Raw genomic sequence first — 16,119 nt, forward strand, 5'->3', positions numbered from 1 at the left:
AGATACACCGTCACACAGGGTTTTCTTAGGGCTTTTTTCTTAGGGTTTTCTGCAGGCTGCAGCTGTCCACACCGGGTCGGAAGCACCGGACGTCTGGAGTCTACACCCAGGGCTCTGCGTCCCCAGCACCAGGCAGCTCAAGGGCAGCCTGCAACACAGCTGCTCAGTGCTTCCTCGCATACCTCCGAGTCACCGACTCCAGGCAAGCAGACCTGCCTTCGTAATACAGACAGCTGTATTATCGTGGAGGCTGTTTATTCTCATTGTACAAAGCATCAGGAACACCACTCATTTGCTGGCCATGTTTTTATTTGTCTTTTGTTTTAAACAGGGGAGCCAATGATACATCCAGTATTTCAAAAAATCAGAAGGTAAAACAAATTTTCAAAAGACTGAGATGCTACATGCTATATTTAACCTAATTTTATTCATGCTTGCTTTTGAGGGAGGTAGGGAGGGGGATGGGAATCATTCAGTAAAAACATACAGTAAAAACAAAATGTCTCACCATATAGAACTTTAACCTACAGTAATGTTGTACCTTAATTATTTCCATGCACACAACTAACATTACAAAATTTTTTTTTTAAAAATGAACACAATTAAGACTTCTAGGAGCATTTTATAATAAAGCAATTCCTAATTTCTTTTGTAGAGATCAAGCACCTCCAATTACAAATTCCTATACACAGTGAGTGCTTTACTTGAAATGAAAAAACAAAACAAAAAAGATGTATTGGATAGCCTCAGAATAAGCCGATGTTAATATATATTCAGCTATGTAGGCAATAAACCATAGTGCTAAACAAAAACTTTTTATCTGAAAAGTAACTCAAATTAAGTTGACTTTCTATAATTACAGAAATATACTTATTTGCTAAAATAAATAAAAGTGCTGCATATTAACACTTCACTATAAAGAATGCATACCAGAACATTTATAAATATTGAATGATTTTCAATAAGAATAGCTACTACAATAATGCTGGCTAAATAGAAGTGCATAATGAGAAGCACTATGGGTGGTTAATGTTTTGCCACATACTGCTGTTACCTTGAGGTAGATAACACATGCGTACCAAATTCTGCATTCATTTCAGWTGCTGCTGGTATCATGTGTCTAAGAAATGTGTACAGTATGAAAAACTCTAAAATACACATGAATGAAAAATGTTTTGGGAAAAATAGATATTTTCATGCAATTATGTACAGTCTCACTGTGTAAATTTCAAGGCAAGATTCTTTTTCTGCAAAACATGGACACTGTTTTTCTGAGAGAATGTTTTKTGTTTTTTTTTTTTTTTACTTGGTTTAGTGCATTTTTTTATTACCTCCTGCATTTTGCATTATTTTGCTCTATTCTTTAATTTTGTGTGCAAACGACATGCCAGTTTAAAAACAAAACTAACTTATGTATAGAAAGTAATTCTGGATTGTAAAAACAATGGTAAACAGAAAACTAATGAAATCCATACCAAAGTTACACCATCTGATTCAAGTAAAAAAATTACTTACACTAGTAATAAAAAAAGACAAACACACCTCATGAATATAAAAGAAATGTCTGCTGAGTGTTTTAATTTAGATGTTTCAGAATGCTGCTGTATGTTTTGTGGGGAATTTGGGGAGATGATTTCATAGCAGAAGGCGTTAACGTGGCCTGTATTGATTTCAGGGGAGAACCAACAGGGCTGTGAAACTGAGGAATACCTATAGCCTCAAGCTGCTTGTTGAAGAGGAGTTCTCCACTGTTACTGAGAAAGCTCTCTTCTCTCTCCTTCTCCCCAGGCTTCCCCTCCTCTACTGGCTCAGGTTCTAGCATTTCRGCATCTTCTTTCTTACTAAAAAATTTGTCCAAATAACTGGTGTAAGTATTTTCTTTTTCAACTTGTTCATCTTTCCTTACTTCACAACAAAACTGGTCTATGAGGAAGCACTCTTCCCCACTACTTACAAACTGACTATCCCAAGAAGTTTGGTACAGAGCTTCTAACTGTGCCAAATTAGCCATTCCTTTCTCCTGCTTCTCTCTGCTCACTGACTTTGATATTAATCCTTTCAACTCTAGTTGAGACACTGAGCTATTCAAGTCATTTAATTTATCAATATCAGTAGACTCATGTTGTAAACTAAGCTGAATGGTTTCTGCTATAAACGAATCAAAGTCAAATCCTTGATTCTTCTCCCTTTCTTTTTCAACAAGCTGCTGTGATGCTTCCTCAAGTGCTATCTGAGCTTTCACCAATCCATTCTTTTCACATTTAGACTTGCCTTTCTTATCAGACTTTTCTTTGCTCTGTTCCTTCCAGTTTGAAAGATCTATAATAAGCTTGGGCTCATAGTAATGGTTAACTTCACTGTCTCGCCAAACTAAATTATCTAGGTATGAAGATGACCTCATTTTGTAATTACAAGTGTGACTACATTCCAGATCACAATACTTGTTTTCATGGTGATCTGAATACTGCCAGCAAGGCTCAGTAGAGAAGTGGGTATCAAAAGCAGGATCCTCCAGATACTTTTCACGATCTCCATCCAAATATTTGCGAGGATCTACTTGCACTTCTTCCTCATCAGTAACATCAGAAAGAGCCCTTGGATCACGCTGCACTTCATCAGCTTCATAGTTATTATGAATAGGCCAGTCATGGTCTGAAAACTGACTCTCATGGTATCTGTAAAACAATTTCCTAAGTGTTAGTGACTAAAAACAGCCTTCTAACTCCCAAGACAGATAGTTATGATTAGAAATACCCTTAGAGAATACTGACAATTCAATATACATAAAGCTTTTCCTCAACCAAATTCAGATGCCTCTTTCCAGTTTTTAATTTAATCTGGAATAAAGCAATCCTTATATGCACATCTGAAAGATTTAAGTCTAGAATTATGTATGATAGTTCACTCCATTTACAGATCTCTCCTTAAAGCATGCTCAACTGAGTTTAAATATGACTACTGTAATCCTCTTTACCRCTAAGCGTTAGACAAAAACAATCCATACTTAAGACTCTCTTCTTTTTAAATTTACCTTTAAGAGAAATATTTTTTGGGGAAAAAGAAATGAAGATTAAACTACAGATTCTAGAGTCCAAGTGTACTTCAGTAATCCATCAGCGTATCCAAGCCAGTCTAACAAATCACAAACCCAATGACAATGCACTGACTATGGAGGAAAAATTTATTCCCAGGCTGACTTGAAAAGAAACAAATAGAAATGGAAATGATGCCCATGAAGCAACAATGACTTCAAACACATAACAGTTCAGTCACATTGCATATCACAGTATGCAATAAACTTACCTTTCCCAATTATAAATATGGCTGTGACTTTCGTCCATCAGCAGAATATCATCAACCTCATCTTCAATGTGAAAAGGATGACTTGAAATAGGCTCATCCGTTGGAAAGGAATAAATGCTCATGTAAGGATGGGACAAAGCTTCTTCTGCTGTCAATCGATCCATGGGACTAAATGTCAAAATTTGCTCCAAAAAGTCCAGTGCTGCAGAGAAAAAGCAAGTTACAATTAGAGAGGATAAAACTGAGATTTCAAGCWCCTAGATTTGAAGATTAAGATTCATTGCTTTGCTCTACAGGTGTCCATCTGCTTAAAATCTTAACTTCTCACCTGCACAGTATCACTACTCATCCTATACTGCCAAAAATATATTATGTAGCCATAAACCTAGAAGAGCGGAGGCTGGACAATTTAACATCAACAGTAATTTAACTTGGAACAGGAAAAAATTACAAAAGAGAATGCTTCAAGTTGAATCAGCGTCTACCAATAACTGTTACTAACAGGCCCGTCAGTCAGTAGTTAAGATTCAAAAGTTTTTTGGCTTTTTCGGGGAAACTGTTTTTGACCTGACTCCATTCCAATTTTTATTTGTATTTGGAGTGCTAATATCTCAGAATATGAGCGATTTAATCAGCCTTACAGGGGGAACAGGTCCAGCAGAGATGCAAAATTCTGCTCCAAAGATGACCAAGTAGCTATCATGTAATTAAAATGTTTCTTACTACAGCTGAAAACAACTTTTCTTCGGAGAATGTACAGATTCTTCTGAATAAAACTTGCTTCTACCAATCACATGCATGCATTGTAAAGTTGTTCACCACTATTTTAAGATTTTTTGAAAGACAAAGTATTTTTTCTGAACTACTTACCTTCAGGACTGATGCCTGGAAGCAACTGAGTTAAAGGTTTGTGTGGCTCAGTCATATCATTTCTAATGTAAACTGGAATTACATTGAGAAGCTCCTGACGGTCCTCCTCATGTACAACAGGAATTGATTCTAGAATCAACTGCATCTGTTCAAGTTCATGTGCACCTAAGCACCAGGAAAAAACACAAGCTGTCATTTCAACTTCAAACACTCCTGATCCATGTATACGAAAGACGCATCAAAACTCTGTGCTCTGTGCAGCTACCTTCTATGAAGACTAGTATCTCCTGCAACAGAGGAAAGTCTGAAGCTCCAAATTTGTATGATGCTAGATATGAAAAGCTCTCAAAAATGGTGCAGTATACAAAGAATTACAGAGCTGCTTCACACTGATAAACATACCTAACCTTAAGTTTTCATAAGTCAAAACCAAGGACAAGGTGCTCTATTAATACTGTATCTTTTTGCTAACATCCTGCAGCCTTCCCCCTGCAGTGGATCCACCTCATTCATTCAACATTTGATCTGTTTTTGATTTACACAGTCCCTTATCAATAAAAGCAGTCATGGTTTAGCTCAGCTAGAGACCTGACAGACTATTCACATTCATATTAATATTCTGCTCTGAAATCCTCTATTACTGTCAGATGTAAGATGAAAATATCTGCCAGATAAGTAGTGTAAGTCAGAAAAAAAATCCTAAGACTATATTTTAATTGAAATTATCATATATTTTGAAGTGCAGTGTTAATATACTCTAAGCTTCTGCCCCAATAAAAAGGTACATAGGCGGAGGCTTTAAAATAAAATTCAAGGTAGAAGGCAAAAAAAAAAGCGTTAGATGCCAAACACTAATAAAAAGTTAAGACAACACTTCCACCAGCCAGCAGTGAAAGTCCTTAGAAATAGATTTTTATATTTGCTTTGAAAACAGATATAATCAGTTTATAACTGTCTACACAATAAAATAGGAAAGTATTTTAGTAAGTTTTTATAAAGTCACAATAAAATATTTTAAGTTACTTCACTTCTAATGGTCTCTGAAGTATCACTGGGCTAAAAAAGAACAAACCTATAATAGCATATGCAGTGGATGCATTTCAAATAAACAAATGATATCTTATTTCCATACCAATATTAAAATTGGTGTACGAAGAAATACAACTCATCTACTGCAACCTATTGTTCACCTCCCAGAAACACTCACCACCCTAAAGATTCAGCTAGCAGACAAAGATGTATAGAATTATTTGCATGGGAGCGTTTCCTTCCTTCACCAGGCAGCTTTGGGCAACCATTAGCAATGTTTTGAGGTGATATTATATACAAAAACAAATGAGGTCAGAAACAGATTGCACCGTCTCAAAATATATACACTATAGGCTCACTACAGCAGTTTGCATGATAGTCTGCACTGGCCATCCTACCTCACACCTGCCATGATTCAAATAAAAGCTGAAGCAAAACCACTGAAGAAAGTTTGACTGATACCTACATTCCCCAGTTGAATCACTACCATCTAATGTAAAGTTATCTGCAGGACTGAAAAAACTGTGTTGTCTGCCTACCTCAGGCTATTACAAATAACTTAAAATAATCCATCAGATGCTATACTGTCCATAATTTACTGTAAATCAGGTTCTATTGTATCTTTATTTCATATCATACCCATTCCAAAATTAATCAGCCTTTTCATTCCACCTTAAAAATTTTATTTTAAAATATTTGAAAGAAAGACTTACATAAGTTATTTGAAATAGTTATGAAATTCCTGATGTGACTTCCCTTCCCTCCCCTGTCCCAGGTATTCTGCAATTTTAATCTGCCATTATTCATCCTATTCCTTTAAGCTTTTCAGAAAGCAGAATTCCTAAGGGATAGTTCAGAAGTGGCAGCAGACAGGAAGGTTACAAATTAACCAAACCCTCCCTTCAAACAACTTTGCAAAGGAATTTTATTCAGACTGGTAGCATAGGTTTACTGTCACATCCCCAAACATTTTCCCTTTCCAAATGCATGACATTAAGTAGTTCGCTTTTCTTTCGGTCAAAAAGCTATGGTACTGCTAATTTAATCAGAGGCACACATTTAAAAATATGTTTATAGATACCTATTCAGTGCAGCTAGGGCACATAATCCTACAAACTTCAGATTTTTATTATTAGACTGGGTCAAAATATAGCTCACTGTACAACTATCAGACTAATAAAAACTTCTGGCAAATACTAATGTATCAAAACCCCTTTCGAACAGTTATCTTCACAAAACAAGTAGTTTCAAGTTTTATGTATCCTCCTATATAAACAGAAGTTATATGATCCACTCCCCATTCAAATAAAGTAAAACAAAGTGATTTTAACATTACTAGGGAAGCTGTAGGCTATGTGCTGCCATAAACCAAGACGCAAATACATAACAACTAAATTCTCAATATACCAAAACCCAATTAACTGAACACAAAGGTTGTTTACTGAAGACCAAAATTAAGAAAAAAACAAATACACACACGTGCACACACACGCACAAGATCAGCAATACTTCTGCTGAGCTTGATTAAATACAGGCCCATGAAAACTGAAGAGAATTTCACTAGAATCACAAAACGCCATTCGGCCTTCCACATTTGGTCAAGTACTCATCTCAAGCGTCTCTCTGTATTTGTCCGAAATGCAGATGCACAAAACTGATCAACTCATTAGTTAAGACATAATCTGGTGTGACACTTTATTTCTAAGAACAGTTTAATCCAGTCTTTGGAATAGAATCCAAAACATCTAAGCCAACGCTCCAGTTTAGCGAGAGGGGAAAAAAGGTCAAACCAGAAAGATGGAACAAAGGTCCACAAGTCCCTAGGAGCCACAAAAGCAAAACCTGCCTCCCTAAGGGGTACACTGTCTTAAGCTCATAAAAGAAAATAAACCTTAAATGAGTTCAGAAAGCTCAGAATAGAGCAGACCATTCCTTCTCCATCATGGGCAGGAAACTCAATTTCTGGGCAAGATGTTAAGACTCTACCCAGGTCATTTGAAGCACATTTTTTAATTAGCATTTGAAGCAAAGTCAAAATGCTAATAATGCCATTACGTAGCAATCGCATCACTGGATGCAAAATCCTAAAATTCACAGGCTTTCCCCTACTTTTTGTTATTTTCCAATAGAACATCCAACATTTAGAATATCCATAGAATATCCAACTGTTAAAATAGAACATCCAACATTTAGAATATCCATAGAATATCCAACTGTTAAAATAGAACATCCAACATTTTCAGGTACTGACACAGTGGAAATCTAATGCATCTTTTATTAGCAGAACTTTAATACACTGGGGACATTACTCCAGTAGTTATTCACTGAAAGAGTTACCAACTCATTGCAAGTTAAAGAAAGCCCCTTCACATATTAATTGCTAGTTTCTATAAAATTATGATTTCAAGGTGACAGTACACTATTAATAGTTTTAATGAGAAAATGCACTCAACTTAATTATCTTGATGTATAAAGCTAAGAATTACTGCAGAGGTGTGGCTTTAGTCCACATGTCTCTAAAGGAATGTGAGCTCTGAAATACAAGCTCAGTTCATAGAGGTTTTATCTATATGAGCACAGTAATGTGGGCCAAGAGGAGCAAAGATGGGAGCAAACTGGAGCAAGACAGCTGCTGCTGAGGCCCATGGGCCACAAAATAAGCATTTCAGGGGGTTTACTCTAGACTAGCTCACCTGCTCCCATGGGTTGAATGCCCAACAGCAGGTGGAGCAGATCAGGTAAGTTCCTACAGTGCATAAGGCAATTTCATTTTATCTAACAAGACTATTTTGCACATGGAGCTCCATCGGCAATGTGGTGCAGGATTGAGATGAAGAGATTTGCTTCAAAAATGCATTCCTGATTCTAACTGAAGTACTAATGTAGGCACACCCAATGAGACTAGAGCATTGCTTCCTATCTCACCAGAAACATTTGGAGGTTACAAGTTTCCCTAGTACACCACACTGAATTTTAAATCCCAATTTAAATCAGGTATGTCCCACCTAAGGTCCTGCTTGTACCACTGAAACACAAGGCATGAACTGAAGTTGACTGAAGCTGGGAATTTTCCTAGTTCAAAACAATCTGTAGATGGCAAAAAAGAATTGGGAGTGGGAGAGGAAAGCCTATTCTTTTACAACATCAAATATAAAGAAGTGAGAAATGATTAGGTCTACTACATTTAAAATCTTTAAGAAAACAATACTCAGATCATTCATCATCCTCAAATACTTCCCGAGTACATCACTTTATTAAAACACATACCCATTTAGAACACTTCCTATGCCTCCAATAAGTTTAGTTTAACCTAATGAAAGAGCGATTTACCACACATGTGAGTACTAAATTAAATTCTGATATTTATCTACATACAGACTGGTACGAGTAACAAAAATTTAAATATTTCCTACTTAAAAAAAAAATACATCAATGTATGGTTTGCTTATACAAATGTATAATAATATAGCATATCCCAACAGCCAGTGCAAATTGATACTAGCTGTGAGAATCAACCTTTCTTTAGCAAGATTATTAAGTACTGCCATTTCTTTTAGGAATATACACACATTCTTCTTCCACCCACCTGCAAAGAGGGTTTTCCCAGTCAGCATTTCAGCAAAGATGCAACCTGCAGCCCACATGTCAATGGCTTTAGTGTAGTTGTTAGGAGAAAGCAAGAGACGGGGTGATCTGTACCATTTAGTAACCAATCCTTCAGAAAGATGGCCCTAATAAAAAAAAGAACAAAACAAAAAACAAAAGCTTACTTGCATTTAAGAAGAATATTTTTAAATTATTTATTAATTTTTAATGCATTACCTATTTCAGTATTTTGACTTAAGCTCCGAGGGATAAGGGGACAGCACTAGACCATGTGCCATCCTCTAGTCCAACATTCCCTCAGCATAACATGCATACAAATAACATCTTTTTTTATTTCTATTGTTCAAACAGAACAGCAATGTCTTTATGAATGAACAGCAATAACATACAAATACAACTATTTATTAATCAAATGAGGGATGGCAACAAAAGTTTTCTTATTCCCAGATGGCAAATAAATGAAGAGATAATAATGAACTCCCTTATGAAACATTACCTGAACCAGGAAGACAATATTTCTAAATAAATCCCAGGGAGTAGCCACACTTGTCACTATGAATGCGCACCATTTTTAAACTTATCTAGGGCTTCTATACTTATGCCTCTCAGGGTCTTTATTCACTGTGCACACTCTGCTGTTCTGAATACATCTAATTAAAAAAAAAATTTTTTTTTAATTTTATGCTTGCAGTAGTCCTAATAATTAAACTGTTCCCATCTGAGACAAAACAAGCCAAAGATCTCTTTTACTCTATTTGCAAGCATTTCAGTTCTGCCCAGGTAATCTAGTCACCTAGATGAAGATGAATTCTACTGTATGATCCCTAACATGATATCCTACCCATTAAGAGGCCTTCTTAGTAACTCCAAAATATTCTAGCCAAATATTTCGCATAATAAAATAACTGGCTAAAACCAGGAAGTGAAACAGGCTACATAGCAGGAATAAGAATCTGAGAACTCGTCAATGAAAGCAAAACACTTCTGATGTTCTAGAAGCTGGCTGTACCGACATACAAAGACACTTTCTTGCACATATACTTTAAGTGAGTTGAGTCACCCTTCAGAGGATCCTAGCAAGCACCAGGTAAGAGACAGGAGCAGGGAAAGAGAAAATTAGTATACCCTACACTGAGCTGTTAGATCTGTTCATTCCCTCTTGGAGTCCTGCCATCAACTGCTCATTTAAGGTGAACATTACTTTAAATACCTAGACAAGGACTGGCAGCCTTATCTAATCCTGCAAAAGGGAGAGAGATCCTATTTTAAGAAGTCATGGTTGTCAGTATATCACTTGAATATTCTCACTCTCCACATACCTTGTGGGAATAATGAGGATCCATGATTCGTGCAAGACCAAAATCACCAATCTTCAGCACCAAGTCTTCAGTATTTATGAAAAGATTAGCTGGTTTGAGATCTCTATGCAGAACATTTGCAGAGTGAATATACTTGAGCCCACGTAGCAGCTGGTACATGAAAAGTCTGGCATGATCTTCCAGTAAAGGGCCTTGCTCTAGCAGATTAGCCAGATCTGTTTCCATGTACTCCTGGACAATGTAAACACAGTTCAATTCTGTAAGGGAGCTCACGTCATCTGTTAACTGGCTTCCACTAGGACCAAGAATTTCAAATAGTTTGACAATGTTATCGTGGTCAAGTCTTCTAATAATTTTGATCTCACGTAGAGCATGTTTAACACTCTGAGGATCTGTAAGGACAATTTTCTTGACAGCCACTCTTTTGTCACAGTCATTATCAACAGCAGAAAAAACTAAGCCATTTCCTCCACAGCCCAGTGGTTTTAAGTCCATATACCGAGAGCCCAGATCAAAACCGTGAATGTTCATGAGACTTTCAAATTTTTCTGCCATTTTCAAATTCTTTATGTTTCTTTTTCCTCAAACTATTAAGCTTCTGTAAACAGGCAGAGACACTTCCACCGGTATCTGAAGGAAAGGTCTTATAGAAAGGGAGAAGAAACACTTTGCTTTGACTGCAAGATGGTTTCTTGACACTCTCATTTCATTATGAGCCAGCCAGGCCTGTTGTGTCCCCTTGAATTTAGAGCCTGCAAGCTCTATAACTCAAACTGAGCAGAAGATAGAAAGATTGCAGCATTCATAGTTCAAGAAAGATGCAGCATTTCTGCAGACATTAAAGAAAATACTCACAAGAAACTCAAACGGAATGAAATGACATACTATGCACTCAGCTCTACTGTGCTAAACTGGTTAACATTTAACAAAAATGTGAATAAATATGCACATAATAGGCTTCTATTAACATCCTCCTCCTCACAGTGCAGATACATTCAGTGTTGGACTGGTCCTGAGCAGCGTCATTCTATGGTGCTGATAAGCACTATCTTTTCTTCCTTTTCTCTCCTTTGTTTACAGTCTAGTTAAACAGGAAACTGGCAGCTCTTGATTTACAAAAGATGCCTTCTGTTAATGATCAGGTGGCTCCAGCTCACCACAATCACAATCAAAGCTACCATCCATTTTATTCCGTGACAACCTGAAAAGAAGAGAAAATAGATCAATGTCCCAGTACATACAGAAGTCCTTCTTCTCCCCTGACAAGTTGTGCTAAACATGCAAGTTATTTAGCGCCCAGTTACAAAATGAGAAGCCAACACAACTGCTGCACTAACTAGAAATAACACACCCTTTTCATACTTCTTGTGGGGGAAAACTGACAACTATCATCAGATCACCATTTCTAAATATATATTCTGAAAGTTTTATATATAACCTACTGAGAATATTAGGTACGTAATCAAAAAAATCCTACTGAGTTTTAATAAAGAAAAGAATATGGCAGAAGACATGGCATTTCTCCAATGTAACTGTTACAAAATGGTCAGCAATGATAACATCCTGCATCTCAGCCATCAAATTTTGGAAGAACTCCTTCCACCCGGTTTTTACCCCAAAACAGATTTGGATTTTTAAACTTTAATTATTTTGCCATAATAAGAGATAACAGAGTACCATTCACAAAAAAGGATAACATTTGTGCACGCCCAAGATTTATTCACTTTCCAGAATATACAGCACACATCCAGTACCATTTCTGAAGTCTGAATCATTTCAAATAAAGTTTACTAATATCTCAAATGATAATTTTGCCTCTATAGCATCACTGTTGCAAGAATCATAGGAGCACCTCCTACTTTCTACATCTGAGATGTACATTATTACTTTATCAGTTACTTACACACTTAAATCCAATCTAGATTATAATAGAAAACTAACAGTCAGTACATTTTGCATAATGACTGATGTATTCTGTAACTGTTTCCTCTAACATATGGGCACTTTCAGACATCATTAATTTTTAAATCAGTATAATACTCTAATGAATGCAACTACTATTTATGAAAACAAAAATAGTTATTTTCTCAGTAGGTTTCCCTAGCTGCAATAGCAGAGAGTACAGTCATAAAGACCACACGTTGTATTTCTGCACAACATCCTCATGATTTCTTTCAAAAGCTCAGAGATGCTACTGACAGAAGAGTCAAAGGCACACCTTACATGATGTGGTAAGTTACAGCCAATTTCATTACAAATCAACAAAACTTCCTTCCCACCAACTATAGCTCATATCAGATCATTGTGTCATATCTTCAATCTTAAATTAACACATTTCAGCTCTTCAGCCAGCCCTCTAAATAAACAGAACATTCTCCAAACTACCAAGTAATTTAGAATTAATCTTTGAGTGTTTTTCCTTAAAACTGTGCTAATATTTCAGCAAAGCAACCAGGACCAAGCAAAACAAGTCACTGCACTCCAAGCAAAGCAAGTCACACACAAAAGTACAGCAAGTGACGTATCATCATCATATTTAAATATCGGCCTCTTAATTTGCTAGAATAATCAGAACTGCATGCAGAAAAAATAAAATAAGGCAACTGATAGGAATAAGAGTGCTGCGACACACTTAAGAGATTACCATTCCTGAGGCTGAAGTTTGACTGCCACCAAGACACACACCACCAGCACACTGGCTTACTCATTCCCACTGCCACACACCACCCCGCACTCAGGTATTTGTAGAGCCACATGACAAACCACAGCAAGGAAGAAGGAAACCCATCCTTTACTGGATTTTTCTTTTTAAATAAAGATCACCAAATGTAGTATTCCTAACCTGGAAGTTTCCACTATTGTAGTATTCTGTAAAAATGGTGATCTTCAAAGCTTTGTTTACACAGCACACACGGCCATTGCCTTGCGAGTCCTTTCTTAGCCTATTGTGAGGAGTCCTACTTATACAGTGTTTTATAAGGGTTATTATAACCTTAGCAAGAGTTTAATRAGGTAACCCCATTATTGCAAGCAAGTTACTTCTAAACAATGACACTTTTCCAAACACTATCTTAAGTTTAGATTAGAACTTAAGCTTTCAGCATGAATACCCTTCTTATAATAACCCATAAGTTTGTTTAAAGAATATAAAACTCATTCTAATATTAATTAGGATAGCATCAGTAATGATTCAACTATTTGATCATTTACAATTTTAAAAAACAAAAAGCTAGCCTCTTGATTTTTAACTTTTTTAAACCTAAAAAAGTTCTCATTCACAGCCCAAAGTACCACCAACTTAGGCATCAATTTCAGGCTCGCTCATTTTGAACTGTTGCCTGTAAACTAGCTCATGTCACTCCAGACCACTTTCCTTTCATTCTCTATTCCCTCAAAAATTGTTATGGAAATTTGGTTTTTGTGGCTTACATTTATACTTTAGATTTCATGCTAATTCAAGGTCCAAGGCCTCTGTTCAAATATCCTCCAATAAATTGGATTTCAAATCCTTAGGAACATCTAAAAACAATTTAATTCTCTCCCATAGTTAAGCCTATTATTTCATGTCACTGATGTCTTCAACATGCAGCAATACTAAACTGTTTTCCACCATTTGAGTGTCACATCTGGGACCTCTACTTTAGCCAGTTCCATCACACAACACAGGAACAGATTCAGAGATGTCCAACTGGCTTATCAGTTGCAAGCAGTAAGATTTGCTGATCTCTTCACCATCAACTCGGACTTTACAGCTTCATGCCAAGACTAAATAAAGGTTGAAGCAATACTACTGATGTGAGAGCAAAGACAACATTAATGTTTACTTCAAGGAAAAACAGTTACACCCCACTTACCTTCTGAAGCAAGAGTCCTAAAAATTTCATCCTTAGTTAAGGAAACAAAGCACTGATAATTTAAGCAGCCTACTGCAGCCTTCGAGATGTCCCTATCCTGCCATAAACTTCCCATATAACTATGAGCAAATGACTTAATCCCAAAGCCACAAAAGGCAGCATCTAATCATTCAAAACAGGATATAGTCATAGGAAACCTGAAACAGGAGGCAACCAATCTATCCAACAGATACAGTAACCAACATTAGTATTTTGAGGATAACTATAGGTGGTCATAGCTAAGATATCTGACAATAGAAAAAAAACCTAAAATGAATATCCMGTCTTGCAAGAGCAAGCTTTTATTTACTGTAATTTGAAATTCTACTTTGGAAACAAACCAAGTTACAATACTAGAGCAGGTTCATTTACCCTTATCAAAAAATATGCTTCTGAACCAGCACAGCACATTAGCTAAAGCTYTGCAGTATCTTCTCTTTCACAGATAGCATCAAAGATGTACTTCTTCTACCATGGAAGTTGGGTGTCTCACACAGCAGAGCCCTTTGCTCAAACTCAACAGACCCTTTGCTGCCATCACCTGCAGCCTGCCGGCTCCTCTGCCAGGACTGCAGCTCTCAGCTGTTTTGGTCTGTGACATTTTTGCTGTGCAGAGGCCAGTGAAGCAAAAGCAGCTCTACCAGCTTCCCCATGCATGGGTTAACAGCAAGCAGGCACTTAGGACAAATAGTTCTGTGGACCAGAAGTGAATGGAGGGATGGGAGAAAAAGAAAAAAAACAGAGGGGGAAAACTAACCCCAGACTTCCTTAGACTCCGACTAAAAAAATAATTACTTAAAGGATAGTCAGCTAACCAGAAATTAAGGCTTTTCTTGTGTCAAAATAACCTCAAAGTAGCAAGCTTTCTTCTTCACATTTTATAGCCCTTTTAACACTGGATTTTTTTTTTAAACTAATACTTGCAAAGAATGACACAAACACACATCAACTTTACAGATTATTCAGTTTCAGTGAAAGTCCTAACCATCATTCCAATTGCCTACCTTGAAAATACACAGTTAAAAAAAAAATAGATCCCTCTTCAGTTAGGCAACACACTAAATGCTTATGAATATTCAGTACAATTTGTATAGCACTGACAGCCTAACCTGTTAAAACACATGATAGAATAGCATATAGTATTTAAAAAAAATAAAAGAAATAACTCCCTCCCCCCCCAAACCCCACTGTACTGGATTTTTAATCACCCTGATTTGTGCTCAATAGGCTATTCATTCAGGCACTCATGTTTTCATTTAGATTATCTGTCATTTATCCAAGACTACCTTTTTTAAAATAGTACTTTTTTTCCTTCCTCCCACTAAGTTTTAACAGGRAAGCACAGAGATATTGATTTCCTATGTTTTTTGAAACGGATCAGTTCTTGGGAGAGGGGGGCACCCGTGACCCACAGAAGATCTTCTTGAAATTATCCCTGCTGCTGGCAGACATCACCACACATGACTGGCTTCATGCATTATGCAAGTGGCCACTTAAATGCGTGCTAAACTTCTGCATGGGGATTTATCATAGTTTTCAGGAAACAGGATGTACACTAAGCCACTGTCAAATATGAGACGTTTACTTTTTCAGAAAACCAAATAAGACTGAAAGATGCAAATTGATTAAATTATGTAGACCACATAATGACCAAATCATTACTCACAGGAGGAAGGCTAAGAATGACTAATGGCATTATTATACAACCTGCTAAGCACTATCCCTTTGACTACAAAAATACGGGGCACAGAAGTATTTTTTTTAGACCAGCCACGTTGCAGTCAGTAGGCAGAATGAGTCATCGTGCAACTCCTGAAACTGCCGCTTTTTAGAGCCTCCTACTTGCTCCCCACACTGTTTAGGGAACTCTGTAGTGGCAGCCAGCAAATGTTACTATTAGTTTATAAATTCTGTGGAAGATCTGTAAAGGCACACAGAGATCTGCTGCATCTTCCATAGCACAAACAGGAAGGGTACGGTCCTCCAGTGGAGCAATTCAGCGGGAACCACCGCGGGTGCCCAGGAGCTCCGGAGCAGCTCAGCAGCAGCTCGGCGTGGCCCGGGCCCCGCTCGCGCGCGCTGCTCCGCCGCCCGGGGGG

General features: G+C 37.1%; 1 protein-coding gene across 1 annotated transcript; it reads right to left on the reverse strand.

Annotated features, from left to right (window-relative positions):
* Positions 1-291: 291 nt before the first annotated feature.
* Positions 292-11,328, reverse strand: MAPK6 (mitogen-activated protein kinase 6). The gene is made up of 5 exons (XM_026060559.1): positions 10,128-11,328; positions 8,789-8,933; positions 4,174-4,338; positions 3,304-3,505; positions 292-2,675 (listed from the first exon to the last, which is right to left on the reverse strand). Exons 1-5 carry the CDS (start codon positions 10,680-10,682, stop codon positions 1,577-1,579), a joined length of 2,166 nt encoding a protein of 721 aa, XP_025916344.1. The 5' UTR covers positions 10,683-11,328; the 3' UTR covers positions 292-1,576.
* Between the last annotated feature and the right edge of the window lie 4,791 nt (positions 11,329-16,119).

This window comes from Apteryx rowi, unplaced genomic scaffold (assembly GCF_003343035.1).
Source record: "Apteryx rowi isolate R43461 unplaced genomic scaffold, aptRow1 scaffold_17, whole genome shotgun sequence".
Taxonomy (NCBI): domain Eukaryota; kingdom Metazoa; phylum Chordata; class Aves; order Apterygiformes; family Apterygidae; genus Apteryx; species Apteryx rowi.